At 41.8% G+C, this 23,231-nt stretch overlaps 3 protein-coding genes across 6 annotated transcripts in view; 2 read left to right on the forward strand and 1 right to left on the reverse strand.

The window, feature by feature from the left end:
• LOC129754371 (myrosinase 1-like) overlaps positions 1 to 22,813 on the forward strand; it is a 40,881-nt gene extending 18,068 nt beyond the window's left edge. Inside the window, exons 1-4 of one of the 4 annotated variants that reach the window (XM_055750390.1) lie at positions 12,740 to 12,808; positions 21,231 to 21,432; positions 21,495 to 22,067; positions 22,121 to 22,813. In XM_055750390.1, coding sequence (XP_055606365.1) covers positions 21,513 to 22,067; positions 22,121 to 22,813 — 1,248 coding nt within the window. In that variant the 5' untranslated portion in view covers positions 12,740 to 12,808; positions 21,231 to 21,432; positions 21,495 to 21,512. Of the gene's footprint in view, positions 1 to 12,739; positions 12,809 to 14,026; positions 14,047 to 21,133; positions 21,178 to 21,230; positions 21,433 to 21,494; positions 22,068 to 22,120 lie in introns of those variants that run through there. The other 3 variants (XM_055750392.1, XM_055750389.1, XM_055750391.1) reach the window with 3 other exon arrangements.
• On the forward strand, positions 511 to 7,333 carry LOC129752514 (lactase/phlorizin hydrolase-like). The gene is made up of 4 exons (XM_055748285.1): positions 511 to 578; positions 645 to 1,217; positions 1,287 to 2,010; positions 7,131 to 7,333. The coding sequence occupies exons 2-4, from the start codon at positions 663 to 665 to the stop codon at positions 7,331 to 7,333; spliced, it is 1,482 nt and encodes a 493-aa protein (XP_055604260.1). The 5' UTR covers positions 511 to 578; positions 645 to 662.
• Positions 7,423 to 9,198, reverse strand: LOC129752515 (myrosinase 1-like). Its single transcript, XM_055748286.1, has 4 exons — positions 9,077 to 9,198; positions 8,820 to 9,015; positions 8,187 to 8,759; positions 7,423 to 8,124 (listed from the first exon to the last, which is right to left on the reverse strand). Exons 1-4 carry the CDS (start codon positions 9,115 to 9,117, stop codon positions 7,423 to 7,425), a joined length of 1,512 nt encoding a protein of 503 aa, XP_055604261.1. The 5' UTR covers positions 9,118 to 9,198.
• Positions 22,814 to 23,231: the final 418 nt, after the last annotated feature.

Below are 23,231 nucleotides of genomic sequence, written 5' to 3' on the forward strand. Positions count from 1 at the left end.
TATTTCCTCGTTATGACACGGTTTATATTTAATCATGAATAAATGCTGCTCGTGAAATAAACCTGTTGCACTGACCAAGCCAAGATACACCTTATCTAAGAAACAAGCTCAATCACAAAATCTCCAATGGTGTCTACGTCCAGAACTGGTCCAGATTATCTCAAATTGAACATTTTATGGCGGGTCAATTCGAAATTATCGTCAAGAGATTCAAAAATCTTGATAAAACACTGACCATTACCAGTTTTAGGCTAAACGGACAGTTACGTAGTATTCTTCGATCTAAGAAGATGTGGATTAAATTGGGGCTTCTGATACTTGGAAGCTTGTAAGATGTCCTATTATTTTTGTATTTAGACTTTGGTTAAACAGATTTTTTATCTAGATCATTCGCAAGCGGGCAGCGTTCGTTCCCACCGGAATTCAAATTCGGAGTGGGCACTTCGGCCTACCAGATCGAGGGAGCTTGGAATAAGGATGGCAAAGGGGAATCCATCTGGGACCACCTGGTGCACAACCGGCCGGAAAAGATCGCCGATCAAACTAATGGGGATGTAGCTTGTGATAGCTACAATAATGTAATATTTTTCATAAAAAGGGCTCAAAATCATAGAATTTATAGTTCCAGTCGACATTTTTTTTAGTGGCAACGTGACGTCGAGATGCTTCGTGAGTTGGGCGTTAATATGTACCGGTTTTCGCTAGCTTGGAGCCGAATCATGCCTACGGGAATAAGTAACAAAATCAATCAGGCCGGTATAGACTACTACAATAAAGTGATTGATGAACTGATCAAGTACGGTATCGAGCCAATGGTTACCTTGTACCATTGGGATCTACCTCAGAGGTTGCAGGAGATGGGAGGTTTCACCAATCGGGAGATTGTTGATAATTTCCGGGAATACGCAAAGGTTGCTTTCGAGCATTTTGGAGATCGGGTGAAATGGTGGACCACCTTCAACGAACCTCTGCAGACCTGTTTGTACTCGTACGAATATGATTCTATGGCTCCAGGGTATGATTTTCAAGCTGTTCCCAGTTATTTGTGTACCCATAACCTGTTGTTGTCTCATGCGGAAGCTGTCCACCTGTATCGGACAGAATTTCAAACTACGCAGGGAGGAATCATAGGCATCACGGTGGACTCATCTTGGGCAGAACCTCGTAGTGAAACTCCTGAAGATCGTGAGGCCTCTGAATGGTCCATGCAATTCCATGTTAGTGCCACAACACTTATAAGATATGTCTGTCATAGCGAAATTAATTTTCATTTTTGATTTTGGCAGATCGGTTGGTACATGCATCCAATTTTCTCAAAATTAGGTAACTATCCGCAAGTTATGATCGATCGAGTGGACTTACTTAGCCGACAGCAGGGATACTCAACTTCTAGACTTCCGAGGTTCACCGCCGAAGAAATAGCAAAACTCAAAGGTTCTTCGGACTTTTTCGGTATCAATACCTACACTACATCCTTGGTTTACAAAAACGATCCGCTCAACAGTGCCGGATACCGTGTTCCATCCTTCGAACACGACCGGAACACTATCGGCTATCAGGATCCCAGCTGGCCAGAAACTGGCTCCGGTTGGTTCCGCGTCTATCCAAAGGGAATGTACCACCTGCTTACCTGGATCCGCAAAGAATATGACAACCCACCGGTCTACGTGACCGAAAATGGTGTCAGCGATCGGGGAGGCACCAAGGATTTGAACCGGATCAGCTACTACAACGACTACCTCAACGCCGTTCTGGATGCCATGGACGAGGGTAGCAACGTCAAAGGTTACGTTGCGTGGAGTTTGATGGATAATTTTGAGTGGCGTGCTGGGTTGACGGAACGGTTTGGGTTGTATTACGTGGATTATAGTGATCCGGGAAGAAGGAGAATTGCTAAGAGCTCGGCCAAAGTGTTCGCTAATATTATTAAAACTAGGAGAATTGATCCGGACTTTATTCCGGAGCCGGAAGTATTGATACCGGCCAATGCTAGTTTGAGATCGTCACGAAGTAGTTGTAGTGGTGGTATTTACTTGTTTGGAAGATGCTAATCTTTAAACTTTCATTGGATAATAAAAAAAGTAATCCTTCATTATCAATGAATGTTCCTGAATGCAATTCGCAACTGAAGGTACAGCAGTCGAGTTTTGTTGTAGATTGCTGCTGGACCTATCCGATCATCGATCGTTTTATTCATCGCTCAAAAACTGAAAACTTCGCACGATGCTTGCTTCCAAAACAGTGCAGCACCATCATCAAATTGGACTCTCACCAATGAGCGATACATACGACGAATTATGTTGGTCCAGGATCAGTGGGTGAGTGATACCCCAGCAAACATTTTTGTAGGTATATTCTGATGCTGTTTTGATATACTTTCCATATACATTATAGAAAGTTTGTATGAAAGTTGAAAAAACAGCATTTACCTACCAAAGTGAAGGCAATATACATACGTAAATTGCATTTCTATCTTAAGCGATGAAAACTACACTAATTGGGCGTTATCCGACACCTTATTCCTACCTATTGGAAGCATCCAGAGAGCGCAAAATGTTGCTCTCATAGCCTTCAAATCGTTGCCAGCGACAACATTTTCCAGTTTTCTCATTGGTCAATATTACTTTAGTCTCAACTGATTTTTGCCATCTGGGTGCACTGCTGGTTGCAAAGAGAACATGAGCATGATTTTCTCCCTTGAAGCCCGCGCAGGAGCAAAATTTTTTGCTCAATTTACAAACATGGTGGACTATCTATCATATCCGATTTAAACTGACTTCAGACGACATTTTATACGATCTTTTCACTACTCAGTTGGAATTACGATTCACAACACCATTGTAAACTGCTCAGGTTATCATTTCTGATACGTTTTCATGTTTGCTGGGACGATATTTAGCTTTTTTTTTTATTTTAAACATAGCCATTTTTTATTTTCATAGCGTTTTTGTAACAAAACCAAATTGTGGTCGAGTTTGTGAGAGAAAGATGTTCACTTTTGTCGTTTTTTAAATTTTTACAAGTTCTGTTTTTAAAAAATCGTCCTTAATGTTTAAATAACTGGGAATCTATGGTTTCAGTTGTGCGAACTGTTTGATTTTTTTTGTCTTGCGAAAATATAATTTTGAATTTCAAATAAGTCATGCAGATACTGAGTGACATTTAGATTGAATCAGTTTGTATCTCACTCATCGCCGTTATTCGATATTTGCAAAACCAATGATTCTAAATGATGCGACTCGATTGTCATTGTTAAGTAGATTGCTAATCGAGATTACCTGGTAGAAATCGGTCGAAGTCAATTGGAAAGAGACAGATGATCAACGGTCAACTCATTTCTACTTGTTTCGACCCGTTTCGACTAGACTTCATTGAACAGACTTATTGTATACCAGTCAGGCGAAGCAGTTGTGAGAGGCGCTATCCCATTATTCAACCAGAATGTTTCCAACAAGAAACGCATCCTAATTGTTTGCTTTGATTGGTTTCTGGAACATTGCCTAAAAAAGAAACTAAAAAACTTTTATTTCACTTGTAAACCGAACTGTGGGAATTTGTGAATCATCTCTACTGGTTGACATGATTTCACGATTCTTATGAATCTCAATTTAGGGATTCACTCAGACACGTCTATCACTCACAAGAATAGATCGATGACTGACTTTGAGTTTTGTGTTTTGCCTAGTATTGCTAAGATAAAAATGGTTGCCATAGAAATTGATTTTATTTTATTTATCTTCAGTGTTGTCGATTACAACTATTAATTTATTTTATTTTCATTAAATTTTATTTATTTTCTGCATATCTTTAATCTCATCTTTAGACTCCTTCACACCACTATTCTGAATAGAATCTTTTGTTTGTTGTCTATTTTTCTAATACAAAATTTCATTTTTCAAAAATCCATCATCACAATTCTACATTTAATTCCCAGCAAAAACCTTCCAAATCTAAAAATTTTATTCACTATTCTGTATTTTATCCAATTCAAACACATTTTAAGCAATAGCCTTTCCTATCTGTGCATTTCCTGTCGCTCTGTTTTTGTATTCTAGAGCCAGAACAATCTGAAAACATTCTTAGCAACAGCCTTCCCAAACTGCTTTTCTTGTCGCTCTGTCTCTGTTTAATAGAGCAAATCTAATTGAAAAGTATTCTTAGAAACAGCTTCCCAACCAGAAGGCCAAATTAAAATCAACAATCAGCAGCAGCAGTCTTTGAAATCTGCGCTTCCTAAGCCAATCCGTCCTTTCCAACCGGGAGACCGAATAAAAAGTAACAATCAGCAGCATCAGTCTTAAAAATCTGCGCTTCCTAATCCATTCCGTCTTTTTCCGCCGGAAGGCCAAATAAAAGCAAACAACCAGCCGCAACAGTCCTTAAAATCTGCGCCTTCTAAGCTTATTCCATCTTTTTCCACCGGGAGGCCAGCAGCAGCCTTTAAAATCTACGCTTAATAAGCCAATCTGTCATTTTTCACCGAAAGGCCAAATCAAAACAAACAATCAGCAGCAGCCTTAAAAATCTGCGCTTCCTAAGCCTTTTCGTTATTTCCACCGGAAGGCCAAATCAAAGTAAACAATCAGCAGCGGCAGCCTTGAAAATCTACGTTTCATAAGCAACAGGAATGCCAAATCAAAACAAACAATCATAGCAGCATCCTCAACAATCTGCGCTTTCAAATCTCTCCGTCTTATTTGCCGAAGTAACTAACAATCAGCAGCAGTAGCCTTAAAAATCTTCGCTTATCCAGCATCTCCATCTTATTCACATGAAGAACGAACAATCAAAGTAGCAGCTTTATTCTAGACTTGCTGATTGGCCGTGCTTCAGGGAAATTTAGCGTATTCATATTTTTGGCACAAAACAGACGTTTTGGTTTTTGGACCACCCTAATGTGTCTTTGGCGTAATGACTTGATGCCAAATCGGACCAAAATATGACGGGTCCATCATACTGTTTGATCATCGGCAATAAACGTTTCTGGAGGCATTCCTTGATACAGTTCTGGACGTACTGGAATAAGCGAATTGGAACTTTGGAAACGACTTTTAGCATGAAAACACGGACTTAAGAATTGGAATTTGGGACGTTTTGATCCTTGCCCAGCCAGGTAAACTGGCTGCTAGAGAAGCTAGCCGCCTCAAGCTAGATATCTTGGGATTAAGCGAAGTCCGTTGGTCTGGAGAACACAAGACATAGTCCGGGCAAGTACTCTTTAATCTGGCATACGATGAGAACACGCTACTCGAGAACGAGGAGATGGTTTCCTATTAGGCCCGCAGGTCCATGCGACCCTTATAAGATGGGAACCGATCAACGAAAGAATAATCGTAGCCAGATTCAGAACACGGGCTAGAAACCTTACAATGGTCCAGTGTTATGCGCGAACTGACGTTGCCGATTTGCTAATTGAACAGCGTGGTTGAGAAAATTTCGAATGGTGACATTCAAATCCATTTGGGCGACTTCAACGCAAAGATTGGCTCCGACAATCAGGACCTTGAGCGCATCATGGGGCGCCATGGTCTAGGACAGATGAGCGAAAACGGAGAGCTGTTTGTAGAATTTTGTGGCAACAACAACATGGTGATTGGTGGATCGCTCTTCCCCCATCGACCAGCACATAAGGTCACTTGGGTATCCCGAGATGGCCGAACAGAAAATCAAATTGACCACATCTGCATCAGCCGAAAATGGTGGAGGAGTCTTCTTGATGTCCGCAACAAACGAAGCTCAGACATTGCATCTGACCATCATCTCGTCCTTGGCGAGATACGACTTAGAGTCACGAGTGTCCACCAGCGAGAGGAGGAAGTCGGATGTCGATACGACGTCCGCCGGTTGGAGAATCCAGGGGTTAAAAGGGCATCCGTTGCACAGCTTGAATCCCGAGCCTCTGAATTGCTGACAGGCGGAACAGTCGAAGGACAGTGGTGTAGAATTAAGAATGCCTTTCTCATGACGAGCCATGGTACTCACGGTAAACTCTGTGCAAGAAGAAGTGAAAGGATGTCGGATGAAACCTGAAGGATAGCCGATGATCAGAGAAGGGCGAAAGTCGGAATTGAGCAGGCATGCACTGGGTCAACCAAAGCAGCCGCCCGCTTACGATATGCGGAGCTGGAAAAGGTAGCTTTACGAGCTTGTAGACGAGACAAGAGAGCCTGGACAAACATCCTAGCCAAAGAGGGAGAGAGGGCCGCCGCCAATGGAGATAACCGTTAACTTTATTATGTTGCTAGCCGTCTTAGTGGTGCAAGGACTAATGCAAAAATGCCGCTGAAAGACCGAGCAGGTCTGCTGTTGACAGATCGATCAGATCAGCTCAAGCGTTGGACTGAGCATTTTGAATAACTCTTCCGAGTCACGGAATGCGATGGCCAACAGAACCCGCAGCTTGAAGCGTCAACTGTAAGTCGCATTAATGGCGTCAACTCGGAAGCGCCCTCGCTGTCTGAAAAAGAAGCAGCAATCAAAGACATGAAGTACAACAAAGCGTCTGGAATCGATTGCATTCCTGGTGGGATACTCAAAGCCAACTACCTTGTCAGCACAAATGTTGCACCGTCTTTTCGCTGGCATTTGGGATACTGTAACATTCCCGGCCGACTGCATGCAGGGTATTCTTGTAAAGGCCCCGAAGAAAGGAGACCTGACCGAGTGCGATAACTGGCATGGCATAACTTTGATCTGTATAACCCTCAAAGTTTTCTGCAAAGAAGAAAATAGACGCTACATTCCGACGGTAACAAGCTGGAGTCCGATCTGGACGATCATGTGTGGACCGCATCGCTACTCTACGAATAATACTGGAACAAATTAACGAACTCCAGGACTCTCTTTTGCTGGTGTTCGTTGATTTCGAAAATGCATTTGACCGACTGAACCACGAAAACATCCGGACTACTTTTAAACGACGAGGAGTCCCAGAGAAACTAGCCCATCTCATCAAAGCACAATACGAGGCATTTTCGTGCAAGGTCCTGCACGACGGTGTCTTGTCTGATCCACTCCCGGTAGCTGCTGGAGTGAGACAAGGATGTATTTTATCATCACTGCTTTTTCTCATCGTAATGGATGAGATCTTGACTGAATCGATTGACTTACCGAAAGCTCCAAATCAGCAGGTTTCAAAGTCAATGTCGGAAAGATCAAGTCATTAGAAATCAACACAGAAAATCGCTCCAATTTCGAGGTCGCTGGGCAACAGGTTGAGAAAGTGGAGGGCTTCCAGTATAATTGTTACCAGATTGTGCCACATGGTGGTACCAAGAAAGCCATCGAAAGGTTGGAGTTCAAAGGGTTCACTGAAAACAAACTTACAGAATAAAAGAAAAACTTCAAAAGATTTGGTAAAAACTTTTATTGAAAAAACATAAAAAAAATTAACAAACAAAAAAGAAGTTTTGAAAATGAAGTTCAATCATCGACATCGTATTCGGGATCCGGCATCAGGTCCATGTTGATGGTATGGGTACGAGCAACATCCGCAAAGAATCGGGCAGACGACTTGGCAATCCTGGTCCTAGCCGGATCGGTATAGTTGACATAGTACAGCCCAAATCGCTCCGAAAGCCCAGCGCGCCACTCGAAGTTGTCCATCAAACTCCAAGCGATGTAGCCCTTAACATTGCAACCTTCTTCGACCGCGTCAAGAACAGCACTCAAGTAATCCTTGTAGAACTGTACCCGCCCTTCATCCCGGGTGCCTCCGCAATCGCTGTACCCGTTTTCGGTGATATACACCGGAGGGTTGTCGTACTCCTTGCTAATCCATTTCAGTATCTTGTACGCGCCCCGAGGATAGACGCGGAACCAATCGGAACCGGTGGCTGGCCATTCCTCCAACTGGTACTCACCGATAGCCTTGTCGTGGTCATGAGACGGCTGACGGAAGGTGGCTGCCTCATTTTTATCCATTTGGTAGACCACGTTAGAAGTGTAGGTGTTAAAGCCGAAGAAATCCGCTGATCCTTTGAGCTTTTCGATTTCATCCTGAGTGAAAGCGGGAAGGCGCGATTTGCTGAAACCTTGCTGTTCGCTGAACTGACCAATTCGGTCGATCATGACCTGTGGGTAATTGCCGGTCTTCGAGAAGATGGGATTGGCGTACCAACCGAGCTGTTAAAAAGAGATTTCTTTAATTAGTATGTGTTCAGAGGGTGTTTAGGGAAATTCTGTACCAGGAATCGAAGATTGCGATCCGAAGCTTCTTGATCTTCAGGTGAATCGCTTGCTGGTTCGGCCCAAGACGTATCGAGGGTGATACCGATTTTACCTTGCTGCAGTGGCTGGAAGTGATTGCGATAAAGTTCGACAGCTTCCGAATGAGACAAAAGTACATTATGAGTACACAGGTAGCTTCCGATTCCTGGGTAATCGTAGCCAGGAGCCATGGCGTCGTACTCGTAAGATAGCCGGCAGGTTTGAATAGGTTCATTGAAAGTGGTCCACCATTTAACACGGTCTCCATATGCTTGGAACACTACCCGAGCGTATTCCCTGAAGTGACCGATGATTTCCCGATTTGTCCAACCTCCCAACTCCTGCAGCCGCTGAGGAAGATCCCAATGATACAGCACCACCAAAGGAGTGATCCCATTTTCCAGTAGCCCGTTGATGAGGTTGTTGTAGTAATCGATTCCCTTCTGGTTGATTTGATTACGCATTCCATTTGGCATGATTCGAGACCACGAAATCGAAAACCGGTACACATCCACACCTAACTCTTTTACCATCTCAACGTCACGACGCCACTATAATTATATTTTTTCAGTATCAACTCTTAAAACTCAACCACAAGTTCTTAAACCTACCTGATGGTAGCTATCGCAAGCCACATCTCCATTGGTTCTGTCCTTGATCTTCTCGGGGTGTTCGTGCACCAGCCGGTCCCAAATAGATTCACCTTTCCCATCTTCGTTCCAGGCACCCTCAATCTGGTACGCGGAAGTTCCTACTCCGAATACGAAGTCATCCGGGAACTTTCGATGACCGTGGTCGGCAAGGGTGCTAAACAAAGTTTTTTTTCCAATTATAACCTTCAACTGATCACAAGTTCTCAACGCCTTACCCAACGATCAGCAAGAAAATTGGCAGTATACAGCGCCTCATGCTGTACAACGTGGATTCACCTACAGTGTACGTTTTCTCTGCTGGAGATCTTTGCTTTATAGGGGAGCGGTGGCTAGTTTATCTTGTCATTTGAATACAGATGTTTTTGGAAACGACTCAAGATAACAGATCAATGACATTGTTTTTTTCTCTTCTCAACTATCGAATCTGGCTTGGTTTGATTGGAAAAGTATCTCGTCAAAATAATAACAATTTGAAACCTAGGATTCACCTGATTAAAAGTGCACAGTTTGTACTAGAATCTGGAACCGGTTGCTTGGTGTTTCTCGATATTACTAAAAAAGAGTACATCAGCCGTTGAAATCGTGTTCAACCTTTTAAACAGAATACTGATAACAAGGGGAGATGGATTTGTTTCCGAGCTTGGATGACGGCTTAGTTAGGCCAGAAGTGAGATTCAGAAAAAAATTAACCCAAGTTTTAACAGATATTGTCGGTTCTTAAATAAGTGAAAAGAAGGCTCATTGATTCCAACGTTTAGTTAGTGTTTTGTAATTGAAAAAGAATTCTTCAAAAACATGTGCAACCTACTTTCTCGAAATTTGAAAATTAATTCAAAATACGACACTTTATTTTTTGAGCAAAGTTGTGTTTTTCACGAATATCCAATCTGATAATTAAATTTTGATTTTATTCGAAATTTTAATTCTTATTTGGTGTCTAGTGCTTCGAAAATATTGATTAGAATTTGTAGTCATATTTACAGATTCAATTTATTTTCAGCTTTTTTTTTGAATCGTTTATCAATGACTTACCAAAAAAAACATCCATTTTATATATCAAATTTGATTAATTTTGAATAGTTTCAGAAAATTACTTTATCAAGTTTGTGCGATGATCTGTAGGAAAATGGTTTTCGGGCCTACTCCCGACAATTTAGAACTTCATTTTTTTCGTCGGAAGAAGTTAGGAATTTGAAAGTCCGGGCTCATACATACTTACTCGTGGTTTCTAAGACATTTCTATGCTAACGATCTGAGGACAAGAATCACCCTAATTGAGAGGTATACTAAAGTGTTGTGAGCTTGTGAGCTTTTATAAGTTGATTTGATCTTGGGATTCACAAAAATCCTCGTCAAAGCAGATTTTGTTATTGCTGCTTATTGACATGGGAACTTAGACTTTGGTGTTTTTGACAGCCCTTATGCAGTATTAACACTCATCATAGCGCCAACGTCCAGAAATAGTCGATTCTAAAAATTCACACAGCTACAATTTGCCAACCACTTATTCAAATTTCAGAAAATTGGCCATGTTGAGTCAGTATGCTCTCATGGGTACTGTTCGGAGTTGTAGAACGAAAAACTATTTTTCGTTGCAGCTTGTATTACAGCAGCTCAAACTGTAAATTTTATTGTATATAATTAGTGTTCGTAAATATTTTTACTGTATATTAATTAATACATACAATTTTAGTTTCCTTTTTAAACTTTAAATGTTCTGTGTTTAGTGCGTGTTTGTCGGAAAGAGCAGTTTCCTAATTTTAAGAATTATGAAAGATTAACAAATGAAATTATGCACTTTTTTAGCCAACTTACTTATTCCGGTATTTCGGATTCGCTACTTTTCCACTGCTTTTATGAAGGTGGCCAAAAATGACTTGCGAAAATAACGTGCTATGGTTAAGCTCGAAACTTAGTTCTAAGTAGGTAAATATTTAATTAGGAATAAACAACTATTGATCTAAATCTTGTTTACTCACGGTTTCTCGTGAAATTGTCCCTCACTTAATCTTCGAGAATTAACAATTTGGCGATATAACTTCAAAAACTATTAAATAGTAGGAACGGAATAGTTATTGGCCTTCACGACATCTATTTAACAATGTCGTTTCCTGTGGTTTGTTCTAGCTTGTCAGAAATTACACTTGTCAAAGAATACATGAGCGTTCGGGAGAAAGAGTTTTAGGTGGGTTCATTTTTATAGCAGAAACCAGGGGTTTCAACAGGTACCAAGAATAAGATTAGGGTTTCGACCAAGGAACAAAAAAAAGTGAACTTCACGGAGTAATCAGAAGAAAATTAAGGGTCGTACTAACAACAAATGAGGCACGTATGGCATGTCTGCGGGCTTGAAAGGTATCAATGTCTATAATAAGGTTGCCAGAATTTTTTCCACTCCCATCCGGGCCTAGCAATTCCGGGCATTTTTTCAAAAAAACATGGCAAAATCCGGGCATGGATTTCACTTTTTCAAATCCAAAAACCGGGCAATAACCGGGCAAAATTAAGGTGTTATTATATATAAAAGCAAAGAAAAAATGCAAAAAAAAATGAAATTAATATTTTATTAATGTAATTGCAGACTTCCAAAATCTTTTTGGAACACTTAAATATTTAAAGGTTTATAAAAGTAAATCAGCCAAATTATTTGAAACAACCATTGAAAATGTCCAAACCGTTAATCGATTTAGCTAAAACTTACTCAAAAACTTTGATTTTTTTGGTTTCTTTGTGAAAATTATGAAAAAATCCGGGCAATATCCGGACTTTTTTCACGATATCCGGGCAACCGGGCCGGACCGGGCCAATTCTGTCCATTTTGTTCCAAAGGACATGAACCTGTCAAGCCGTCCAGAACTGTGCCCGAAGGAGCAGTACTGGGCAATAATATAGCGGGAACTTCGGAAGAGCAAAAAGACATTCAAAGACGAGAAGAACATGTTAAAAAATGGAAAAAAAACTGATAACTGCCCAAGCAACCAAAAGTCGCGTTCTTACTTAAAGATAGAACTCCGAAGTTCACATTTGGTTGAACAATTGTTTTACGTGAATTTCAGGTGACTCATGTCACGTAAAAGTTATGCAGGAACTTCCATAGCCTTTTGAAAGGTTGAAATATCGAAAACGGAACTTCTAAGCACTTTTAATGGAACTTCTTTAAAGAAGGTCCATAGCGCTCGATAATCACATCTTGATGAACCATCCAAGATCCTTCTAGGTATTGTGAAGAACTTATTTGGAACTTTCAAGCGACATGTCAAATATTTATGTCAAAAAGTATGTTGATTGTTTACATCAGCAATAAAAGGAAAACGTAAATGAAGCAAAAACGAAAAAATAGTTTTTGCTTGTGCTGTGCAGTTTGACTACCATAATCGAGTTTTATACACCATAATGGAAGGAAATGGAGCCTTAAAAAGGAACAATATTCCTGGTCGCTTGGCGCAGTTCATATATAGATTGAAGCACAATTGTAAAAAGAAGTCAGAGACACTTTCCAGACAATACCGAGCTGATCGTCATCATCAAGAATGCGTCCCAGCTACTCGGGGAATTCCGAAAACGAGCGCACATCCGGTTCAAACAGAAAACTAAATATTTCCAAGAACGGTCCGGGCTATTTGAAAATGTTGAGGAGTGTCCTGTGCATATGTTTATTGTGTAAATGTTTATTGTGGGTATGTTTATTGTGGAAAAAGGAATAATTAATAAAATTGTTATGATGAATTTTGTAATTATGTATTCAATTTAAGGAAAAACCTTGAAATTAGAAAAGAAAGTTGAGCCTTCGACTTTTTTATTTCATTTATGATACTCATGACCTTAAACATTTCATACGGTAAAGTTTAAATACTTCTTTATACACAGTTCAGAGACTATTGCTGGTTTGGTCGAGAGGCTGGTGAAATTCATAGCAACCTGGAGAACAGCGGTTCAATTCTCATAGCGTAAGTAGCATATTTGTTATTAAATCTGTAAAAAGTAAACATTAAAATCAATAAGATAAACTTTGATAGACCGACAGACTAGCAGTCTGTCATATGGATGTCAGAGCAATCTGTCAAACGGATTTTTTTTGGCGCGTAGAAGTTTTTTGACGTTCTCTTAGAGGCTGAATAGCATTCTCTACAGCCTCTTAAACGAACTTCAAAGTAGCTTTTAGAACTTAAATTTTGGGCTGATTAGCATTCTCTTCAGCCAGAAACGAGAGCTGATTAAGCTTTTATGGAACCTTTTTAAGGGAACTCTGGTTGCTTGGGTGGTACCGGATGACACTGTAAAGACTTTGATGGACGACATCAAGCGAAAATGCGTTCAATTTTGCACTCGAGGCTCCATCGACTTATTTTTCTTTTGATTTTTGAAGTAAATGTATGTATGAAACTACCCTGAAATTTTTGTTTGATACTAACCATTATAAGAAAATTGGCATGACATTTCGTGTTTGCCTCTACACGTCCTTGAAGTTCTTCGACACTCTAAAAATGTCGTCTAAACATCTGAATGCTTTGTCGACTCCGTAGTTGGTGTGTGCCTTGAATTCCAGGTGCTGATCTAGAACGCCAACATCGTTATTGTGGTTAACCCGTGCTAAAGACTCGTCGACAAGGAAGTACTCCGCAATCAAAGGCTGCCTCTCACGAGGAAAGCAGATGACTGCACATTTGGTGCGGATTAATGGTAGGCAGCTAATGTCACACCAATTAGCGAAAAGGCTGAACTGACATTGCAGAAAATTAATGTAGTAGTGGTTGTTTATGGAGTAAAACAGTTCAAGGTCATCAGCATACAAAAATTTGGGGCCGTCCAGAAGTGACAACACGTCGTCGAAATAAATAAGGAAAATAATTGGTCCTAGATGACGACCTTAAAGCATAATGGATGAGGCAGGGAACTGCCTGGAAAAGATATCTCCCAATCGAACAATCAGCCAAGTAGAGTACCACAGAACCTCAAGCGTTCGAGCTTTCCGATGTCAGTTTCATTTTTCACCTTGTTGACCTGAGATTCCACGGTAGTTGTTGACATCTCTTCTTTCCCCTTTTCATGTACCGGGAACAAAACAGCTTCTTTCCCAAGTAAAGAGATGGTCAATGCAGCTGATATCCCGAACCGAACGCGAACCAGTCTTCCATGAGCATCGGTCTTCAACGTAAACACCCATTTGCACGAGACATGAACCGAGGTAACAAGCTTTTTTACAATTTTCTAAGTCTGGTTACGCTCCAACGACCTCAGATCGTATTGAACCGCTTCAAGCTATGTCCTTATCCGAGGTTTTCAGAATATAAGCATATGACGTTGGAACCTGAGAGAGATTCTCTACACCAGAAACGGTACCATACGGTGTAATGATATCTCGGAACTAATATTGATCCCTGCACTCCCTACCTCTGAACCTTGAAGCAACCTCATTCTCTTATTGAGTTGTGGAGGGAGTGCGGATTCTACTTCAGTCGTTGAATCAACCGACGTCATCAGATCCGAATCGTGTTCACCTGGTTTATCCATCGTTTCGTCCAGCAGTTCATCTGAGGCTTGGACAACCTCAGTCCCAGGAGCATCTTCTATCAATTTAACTGCTATTTACCCCTCTTTCTCTAGTGACTGGGAGATTACTATCGGAAAAGAAATTTCTTGGAAATTTACCTCTTCCAGCTTATCTGTGAAAGAGAATGGTATTTTGTGAGCCTCCCATCCCGAGCGACGAATGTCTTCCTGTCCGCATCGCTATCCAGTTTAAACCAATTTTCCACGCTTTAGTTTAGGAATCCATAAACACATGCACAAAACACATGAACACATGCATGAACTACATGCCCAGACGAAAATTCATAGTTTCTCGACGTCAGGTATTTTACCGTGCTACATATCATTTTTTTTCAATTTTATTTGTTGGAAGTCTTTCGACTTCCGAAAGACTTTCAACAAATAAAAGTGAAGAACTAGATTGTCGGAAGATTGTGTTTTGTTGCCAGTTCACCAGCGACGTTTCTAAAAATTTATTTAAATTCACATTACATGCATATAACTGAACGAAAACAGGCAGTCTATAAACTAGTTTGCGGGACTACAGTCGCGTTTTTCGGAGGAGCTTTGTCTCTGGCATGTTAGCGAAGCGGTGAAAATGCCAAAAAAAGGAAGTTGCCTCAATTAGGAACGCCAGTTGTCTAAATATAGGTATGTTGTGTTGAGGTAAAGATTGCTGTTCCAGCCTGTTGGCTGAAAAAATTAATACTTCAGCGCTGTTCAGTGTGTAATGAAGTTTTATTTCAGCCAACAGAAAGTAGGGGAAAATTGTTTAACGAATAATTGTTCAGCCTTTGTTCAACCATTTTTGACATCATTCAAATTTGACAGACGTCAGCTGTATAAGGTAGCTTTGAAAGTGCTTATTCAGCCATATCGAACTGTCTGTTGGTTGTTATTGATCAATCAATTCATGATAGACAATAGAACGAAATATTTTCATATCGAATAGATCGAAAAAATTTGTCTATTTTCTATGTCGTTCGAAACTTCTCATTTTGCTTCATAGAAGGGTTTATCCGAGAAATATACTTTATGTTCTCGAAGTATTTAATTCTCTTCTATGTAATTGACCTTGGTTGGGAGATATTTCGATTGCTAAAGAACAATTTTTTCCTAAAGCCCTACAATAAAAGGCGACAGACTGTCACCGCGAAGTCTTAATCGAACTGTCAAAAGTCGTTCTAATCGGACATAACCATTTTCTGCCGCACTTTTACTAAAGCCCTACAATACGAATTTGAAATAAAGCCCTACAGTAAAAGTGGGCAGAAAATGATTATGTTCGATTGGGACGACTTTTGACAGTTCGATTAGAACTCCGCGGTGACATTTGCCGCACATTTACTATAAGGCTTTACTTTTTCCTTATGCTCAGCAGAATTCATGATTGGTTCTGCATTCTGCGGCATGAGACAAAAAAGTCGTAAGTCGAAAGTTCAAGACAAGGTTAAATGAAGGGGAAAAAAACAACACGAGAGGGTTAGAGTTGCTGGTAAACATCGGAAAAACATCGATCATTGTTTTTATCTTTTGTTATGTTTTTTTTTTGAGGATTCGTTTCATGTTTTCTTTGCTGATTAATTTCTCCAAACCAAGATGTTTAAGGGCTGAACAGCAGCTTCTCCAATGATTTTGGTAGCTTTTTCAGCTAGCTAGCTGATTAAAAATAATAAATAGATAAATAATGTTTCATGCATAAATGCAATCTTTTAAAGGTGACATAAAGCCATGAAAATTGTTTATGTTTATATTGACAGAATTTGTTTGAAAAAAAAAAACTATTTGGACGCAAAAAACAAAATTCTAAGGACTTAATCGAAATTTTCGATTGATTTTGCAAATAGAGTGAGAAAAACTGGACAAAATCCAGACAATCTTGAAAGCTTAGTCTAACTTTATTCGCAATTCAATATTTGGTACTCAATTACCTACTACCAACATATTAGATATTTTTCGAAAAACTGTTGTAGAATTGTGGTCCTGGAATGAGATTTCAAGGTTTGGAGTCGAAGATGTGAAAGAGTGACATTTATGACTCTTGAATCATTTTAGTTGTTCGTCGAAATTCGATTAATGATTTTAAATTTTATGTTTAGCAAAAAAAATTCTTGCCATTTTTGGACCTTCATACGGGGGGGGGGGGGGGGGGGGTTTAACCCCCAAACCCCCCCCCCCCCCCCCCGTTTCTACGGCTATGTGTGCATGTGATAGTTGAGTTTATAATTACCGGAGAGTGCTTTGATCAGGATGCTGCAATGAGATTCACTTAAAGATAACATGTAACTAGATGTTATTGATGTTTTTCTAAAACTTATTTAGCTTGGCTACATGTGTCTAACTCTTCCCAGTATCCTTCATGCTGGTTTACCTACCTACCTAAGGGTCCAGCGCCGATTGACCGGCGCATAGGGCTGAGATAAAAGATCTCCACTGCTGGCGATCCGGAGCCAGCGTCTTCACTTGCTGCCAGCCAAGGTTCTCGTCAACTGTGCGGATTTCAGCGGCTAGACTTCGCCGCCACGAGCTTTTGGGCCTGCCTCTTCTTCGATGCCCATCTGGATTCCAGTCAAGCGCCTGTCTGCAAATCTCGTTTTCATCTCTTCGCAGCGTGTGCCCAATCCATCTCCACTTGCGTTCCCGAATCTCGATTTCTAGCGCCTTTTGATGACACCGGCGATGAAGTTCAACGTTTGAGATCCAGTTGCCAGGCCACCAAGCGCGGATGATGTTCCGCAGGCAGCGATTCACAAAAACTTGCAGTTTTCGCGTCGTCACCGCATATGTGCACCAAGTTTCACACCCGTACAGCAATACGGATTTGACGTTTGAGTTGAAGATTCGGATCTTAGTTCGTAGAGAGATCTGGCGTGACCGCCAGATGTTTCGGAGACTCGCAAACGCAAATCGGGCTTTTCTGATCCGGGTTTCGATGTCCTTCTTGGTACCACCATCAGGCGTAATCTGGCTACCAAGATACTGGAAGCACTCCACTGTCTCAACCTGTTGTCCAGCTACCACGAAATTGGAACGATTTTCTGTATTGATTTCCATCGACTTGGTCTTTCCGACATTGATTTTGAGACCTGCTGCCTTGGAGCTTTCGGTGATGTCGTCGAGTTTGCTCTGCATGTCTTGTTGTGTTTGGGCGAGCAAAACAATATCGTCTGCCAGGTCAAGGTCGTTCAGTTGCTCCATGGTTGAAGGATTCCACGGCAATCCTCGGTTTGGTCTACAGTCAATCGATCCAGTCAAGATCTCATCCATTACGATGAGAAAAAGCAGCGGTGACAAAATACATCCTTGTCTCACTCCAGCAGTTACCGGGATTGGTTCGGACAAGACACCGTCGTGCAAGACCTTGCACGAAAATGCCTCGTACTGTGCTTCGATGAGATGGACTAGTTTCTCTGGGACCCCTCGTCGTCTAAGAGCAGCCCAGATGTTTTCGTGGTTCAGTCGGTCAAATGCTTTTTCGAAATCAACAAACACCAGCAGAAGAGAGTCCTGGAATTCGTTGATTTGTTCCAGTATTATTCGTAGCGTTGTGATGTGGTCCACACATGATCGTCCGGATCGGAATCCAGCTTGTTGCCGTCGGAGTGTAGCGTCGATTTTCTCTTGGATCCTGTTCAGGATCACTTTGCAGAGTACTTTAAGGGTTGTACAGATCAAAGTTATGCCACGCCAGTTACCGCACTCTGTTAGGTCTCCTTTCTTTGGGACCTTTACGAGGATACCCTGCATCCAGTCGGCCGGGAATGTTGCAGTATCCCAAATGTCATCGAAAAGACGGTGCAACATTTGTGCTGACAAGGCAGGGTCGGCTTTGAGCATTTCAGCAGGAATGCAATCGATTCCAGGCGCTTTGTTGGATTTCATGTCCTTGATTGCCGCTTGCGACTTACTGTGGGCGCCTCGAGCTGCGGGTTCTGTTGGCCATTGCTATTTGTAACTCGGAAAAGTTGATCAAAATTCTCAGTCCAACGCTTGAGCTGATCTGTTCGATCTGTCAGCAGCTGACCTGCTCGGTTTTTCAGCGGCATTCTTGCATTAGTCCTTGCACCACTAAGGCGGCGAGAAATATCATATGATAATCGGATATCTCCAATGGCGGCGGCTCTTTCTCCCTCTTCGGCTAGGGAGTTTGTCCAGGCTCTCTTGTCTCGTCTACAAGCTCGTTTAACTGCCTTTTCCAGCTCCGCATATCGTAAGCGGGCGGCTGCTTTGGCTGACCCGGTACATGCCTGCTCAATTCCGACTTTCGCCTTTCTCCGATCATCGATCATCCTCCAGGTTTCATCCGACATCCATTCACTTCTTCTTCCACAAACTTCACCGAGAGTACCATGGCTCGTCGTGATAAAGGCATTCTTGATTCCACACCACTGTTCTTCGACTGTTCCGTCTGTCGGCAGTTCCGAGGCTCGGGACTCTAGCTGTTCAACGTATGCCCTTTTCACCTCTGGATTCTCCAACCGGCGGACGTCGTATCGACACCCGACTTTCTCCTCGCGCCGTTGGACACGCGCAACCCTCAGTCGTATCTCGCCAAGGACGAGGTGATGGTCGGATGCAATGTCTGCGCTTCGTTTGTTGCGGACATCAAGAAGGCTCCTTCTCCATTTTCGACTGATGCAGATGTGGTCAATTTGATTTTCTGTTCGGCCATCTCGGGATACCCAAGTGACCTTATGTGCTGGTCGATGGGGGAAGAGCGATCCACCGATCACCATGTTGTTGTTGCCACAAAATTCTACAAACAGCTCTCCGTTTTCGCTCATCTGTCCTAGACCATGGCGCCCCATGATGCACTCAAAGTCCTGATTATCGGAGCCAATCTTTGCGTTGAAGTCGCCTAAGTGGATTTGAATGTCACCCTTCGGAATTCTCTCAACCACGCTGTTCAATTGACTGTAAAACTGCTCTTTCTCCTGCAAATCGGCAACATCAGTTGGCGCATAACACTGGACCATTGTAAGGTTTCTAACCCGTGTTCTGAATCTGGCTACGATTATTCTTTCGTTTATCGGTTCCCATCTTATGAGGGCCGCATGGGCCTGCGGGCTTAACAGGAAACCAACTCCTCGTTCCCGAGTAGCATGTTCTCCTCGTATGCCAGAGTAAAGCAGTACTTGCCCGGACTGTGTCTTGTGTTCTCCAGTGTTAGGCCAACGGACTTCGCTCAGTCCCAATATCTCTAGCTTGAAGCGGCTAGCTTCTCTAGCAAGTTGAGCCAGCTTTCCTGGCTGGGCAAGGGTCAAAACATTCCAAGTTCCAATTCTAGTCCGTGTTTTCATGCTAAAAGTCGTTGCCAAAGTTCCAATTCGGTTATTTCTGCTCTCAGTTTCTGTAACAATACAAGGTATCAGGTAGCAGCAGTAGGTTGTTAGCCTAAAGTCCCTATCCCGCGATGGGGCTGCCATCTTGGACTTAGCTGGCGGGAGCCGCATTTCATAAATTCAGCCGCTTGCTGCAAGACAGACGCTGTTTGAGCCGCCCCTGACCTGGAGAACAGACGCTCGGTTGTTGTTGCACGCCGCCCCTGACCTGGGGAACAGACGCGTGCGGCCACCTTCTCAGTCTGCATGCGACCAAAGCATCCACCGGGGTTGGGCACCCCAGCCGGCACCGCGGGGAGGTAGAGATAGGAGTTGTGAATAAGAGGTGATATGACCACTATGGGGTCTCGTGTTGCACATTATCCACCGTTTACCAGCCAAAATTAGCCTGAATTAATTAAATTAAACCCGTTTGGCGCTAAATAAAACTCGTTTAATTTAATTAATTCAGGCTAAACATGTTTATGACTCGATGATCTTTCGAAATTTCCTGACAGCCAGAATCCAACGCGATCTCAAACGTGGAACTACATCGCCGGTTTCATGAAAGGGCGCTAGAAATCGAGATTAGGGAATGTTAGTGGAGATGGGTTGGACATACGCTGCGAAAAGATGAGAACGAGATTTGCAGAGAGGCGCTTGAATGGAATCCAGAAGAACACCGAAGGAGAGGCAAACCAGGAAGCTCGTGGCGGCGAAGCCTAGCCTCGGAAATCCGAACTGTCGACGAGAACCTCGACTGGGACCAAGCGAAGATGCTGGCTCTGGATGGTCAACATTGGAAGTCTTTTACCACGGCCCAATGCGCCGGAGTATCTACGCGGGGTCATTGAGTAAGTGTTGAGATGTGATAGAAAACATAGCGTCTAGTGCTGCAGTAGGAGTTGTTGTGAACGATCCGGACATCCCTAAAAGACTCATTCTTTGAAGGTGATTTAGTTTTGTCTAAACTGTTGCAACTTTTCCTTTCTGCCACCACACTAGACACCCATAAAAGGCCAGAATCGGACTGAGACACACAGTTTACACAAAGCATATTAAAAGCTAAAATCTCATGGTTGCAAGTTATTCCTTGACTTAGGATTGCAGATATTTATAAACGAAGTGTTTCAAAAGTTTTTTTAAGTCGAAATATCAAAAATGCAAAGAGTACTCCTAATCAAATGTATCGGTATTATTAATTTGTTAATTGAACATGCTCCACCTACCCATTATCACCAATGCTTTCATCATTTTGACAACGGACACACGCTCCATATAACAAGCGGTTCATAAATGGCTGATTGCTTCCACCCGCCTCAAGATAATAATTGGTAGGCAATTATCTTCGAAATTGAATCTATAGATTAAATATCAGCCGAATATCGGGGATCATTCCATCAGTTATCAAACAAATCTAGAACTTACACGATGCATCAGCTAGCTCAACTGTTGGGATTCTTACTGTGAGTTACCGTAATATTTTTGAAATCTATTCAAACCACTTTTTGTTTGCCAGGGTTGTGACCGAAGCCGTTTCCGGTCAAAGAAAGTTCCCAGCGGATTTCAAATTTGGTGTTGGCACATCGTCGTACCAAATCGAAGGAGCGTGGAACGAAGATGGCAAGGGCGAATCGATCTGGGACCATCTGGTGCACAACTATCCGGAAAAGGTTGCCGATCGTTCCACTGGAGATGTTGCCTGCAACAGTTATCACAATGTGAGTATATTGTGGATTAAAGCTTCTGTCTAAAGAGTTTTCAAGAGTGCACTTTGTTTTAGTGGAAACGTGACGTTGAAATGGTGCGAGAGCTAGGGGTCGATATTTATCGGTTTTCAATCGCCTGGCCTAGAATAATGCCGTCCGGTTTCGGCAACGATATCAATCAGGCTGGTATCGACTACTACAACAATCTGATTAACGAACTACTAAAATACGGGATCCAGCCAATGATCACAATGTATCACTGGGACCTTCCTCAGCGACTGCAGGATATCGGTGGATGGACCAATCGGGAGATCATTGATAATTTCGTCGAATACGCTAGGGTATTGTTTGATAACTACGGTGATCGAGTCACGATATGGACCACCATTAATGAACCTTATCAAATTTGTTTACCTTCATACGAGTATGACGGAATGGCTCCGGGTTACAGTTTTCCTGGTGTTCCCAGTTATCTATGTATCCACAACGTATTGTTGTCTCACGCAGAAGTCGTTCATCTGTATAGGACTCAGTATCAACCTACTCAGAAAGGTGTGATTGGGATGGTTTTTGATGCTTCTTGGTCATATCCAAACAGTGACTCAGCAGATGATCAAGAAGCCTCCAAAACAGCAATGAGGTTTAACGTAAGAAAATGTACAAAACATAAGTAAACTCAATTAATTAAATCTTATTTCAGTTGGGTTGGTTCGCAAATCCCATATTCCATGGAGACTATCATCAATGGATGATCGATCGAGTTGATGAAAATAGTCGGAAGGAAGGATTCATTACTTCCCGTCTGCCGAAGTTTACTGCTGAGGAAATGGTCAAGTTGAAGGGATCCACCGATTATTTCGGTCTTAACACCTACACGTCCTACATTGTGTACAAAAACACAGATCCCAAAAGCTTTCCGAAGCCTTCGTTTTTAAACGATATGAACGTCCAGAGCTATCAAAATCAGTCCTGGGGAGAGTCCGGCTCCAGTTGGCTGCGAGTGAACCCGGATGGAATGTACCGTTTACTAAATTGGATCCGTACCGAATACGACAATCCGATTATCTATGTTACTGAGAATGGAGTCAGCGATCGGGGAGGAACTAGAGATGTGGCTCGTGTTAAGTACTATAACGAATATCTGAATGCCGTTCTGGATGCCATGGAAGATGGATGCAATGTTAAAGGTTACGTAGCATGGAGTCTAATGGACAATTTTGAATGGAGAGCTGGGTTGACTGAGCGTTTCGGACTGTACTATATAGATTTTACCGATACGGCTAGGACAAGAATAGCTAAGAGTTCGGCAAGATCATACGCCAACATTATCAAAACGCGCATGATTGATCCAGAATTCATGCCGGAGCCGGAAGTGTTTGTTCCCGATAATTGATGCTTGTTTAGAAAAATATATTGTTTTCACTCTTTCATTATTTCCGCTGGTATCTCTTGTTATTTTTATTTCTATTTTGTTTTATTAGAGAGGATTTAAAAAAAACATGGCCATTCTTCAGTGGTTATTTTATTGGTTGTATTATACGGCTTTTTAATTTAGTTTGAAAAGATAGAAACATGCTTTTCATCATAATTTAGTAGCTATGGTAATCATAATTTAGTTTTTATTGTGGTTTTCAATTCAATTTGCACTCAATAGTTTGAATAAATTTCATTTAATCTTTAGGGCACTTTTTCGAGATCCAAGCCACTCTCGACTCCTTTTTGAAATTTCAACAAAGCTCAAATTACAAGAAGACGTCTTAATCAACTCTTTGGTTTTTGGACTTTTGTGCACTAAATCTTAGTCAGTCGCA

This window comes from Uranotaenia lowii, chromosome 3, assembly GCF_029784155.1.
Source record: "Uranotaenia lowii strain MFRU-FL chromosome 3, ASM2978415v1, whole genome shotgun sequence".
Classification (NCBI taxonomy): domain Eukaryota; kingdom Metazoa; phylum Arthropoda; class Insecta; order Diptera; family Culicidae; genus Uranotaenia; species Uranotaenia lowii.

Coding starts and splice junctions, on each gene's coding strand:
- LOC129752514 (XM_055748285.1), top strand. CDS start 663: ATGCTTCGTGAGTTGGGCGTTAATATGTACCGGTTTTCGCTAGCTTGG. Junction 1,218..1,286: donor AATGGTCCATGCAATTCCAT/GTTAGTGCCACA, acceptor TGATTTTGGCAG/ATCGGTTGGTACATGCATCC. Junction 2,011..7,130: donor TAGTTTGAGATCGTCACGAA/GTAGTTGTAGTG, acceptor CCAAATCAGCAG/GTTTCAAAGTCAATGTCGGA.
- LOC129752515 (XM_055748286.1), bottom strand. CDS start 9,117: ATGAGGCGCTGTATACTGCCAATTTTCTTGCTGATCGTTGG. Junction 8,760..8,819: donor CTTGCGATAGCTACCATCAG/GTAGGTTTAAGA, acceptor ATATAATTATAG/TGGCGTCGTGACGTTGAGAT. Junction 8,125..8,186: donor ATCGCAATCTTCGATTCCTG/GTACAGAATTTC, acceptor TCTTTTTAACAG/CTCGGTTGGTACGCCAATCC.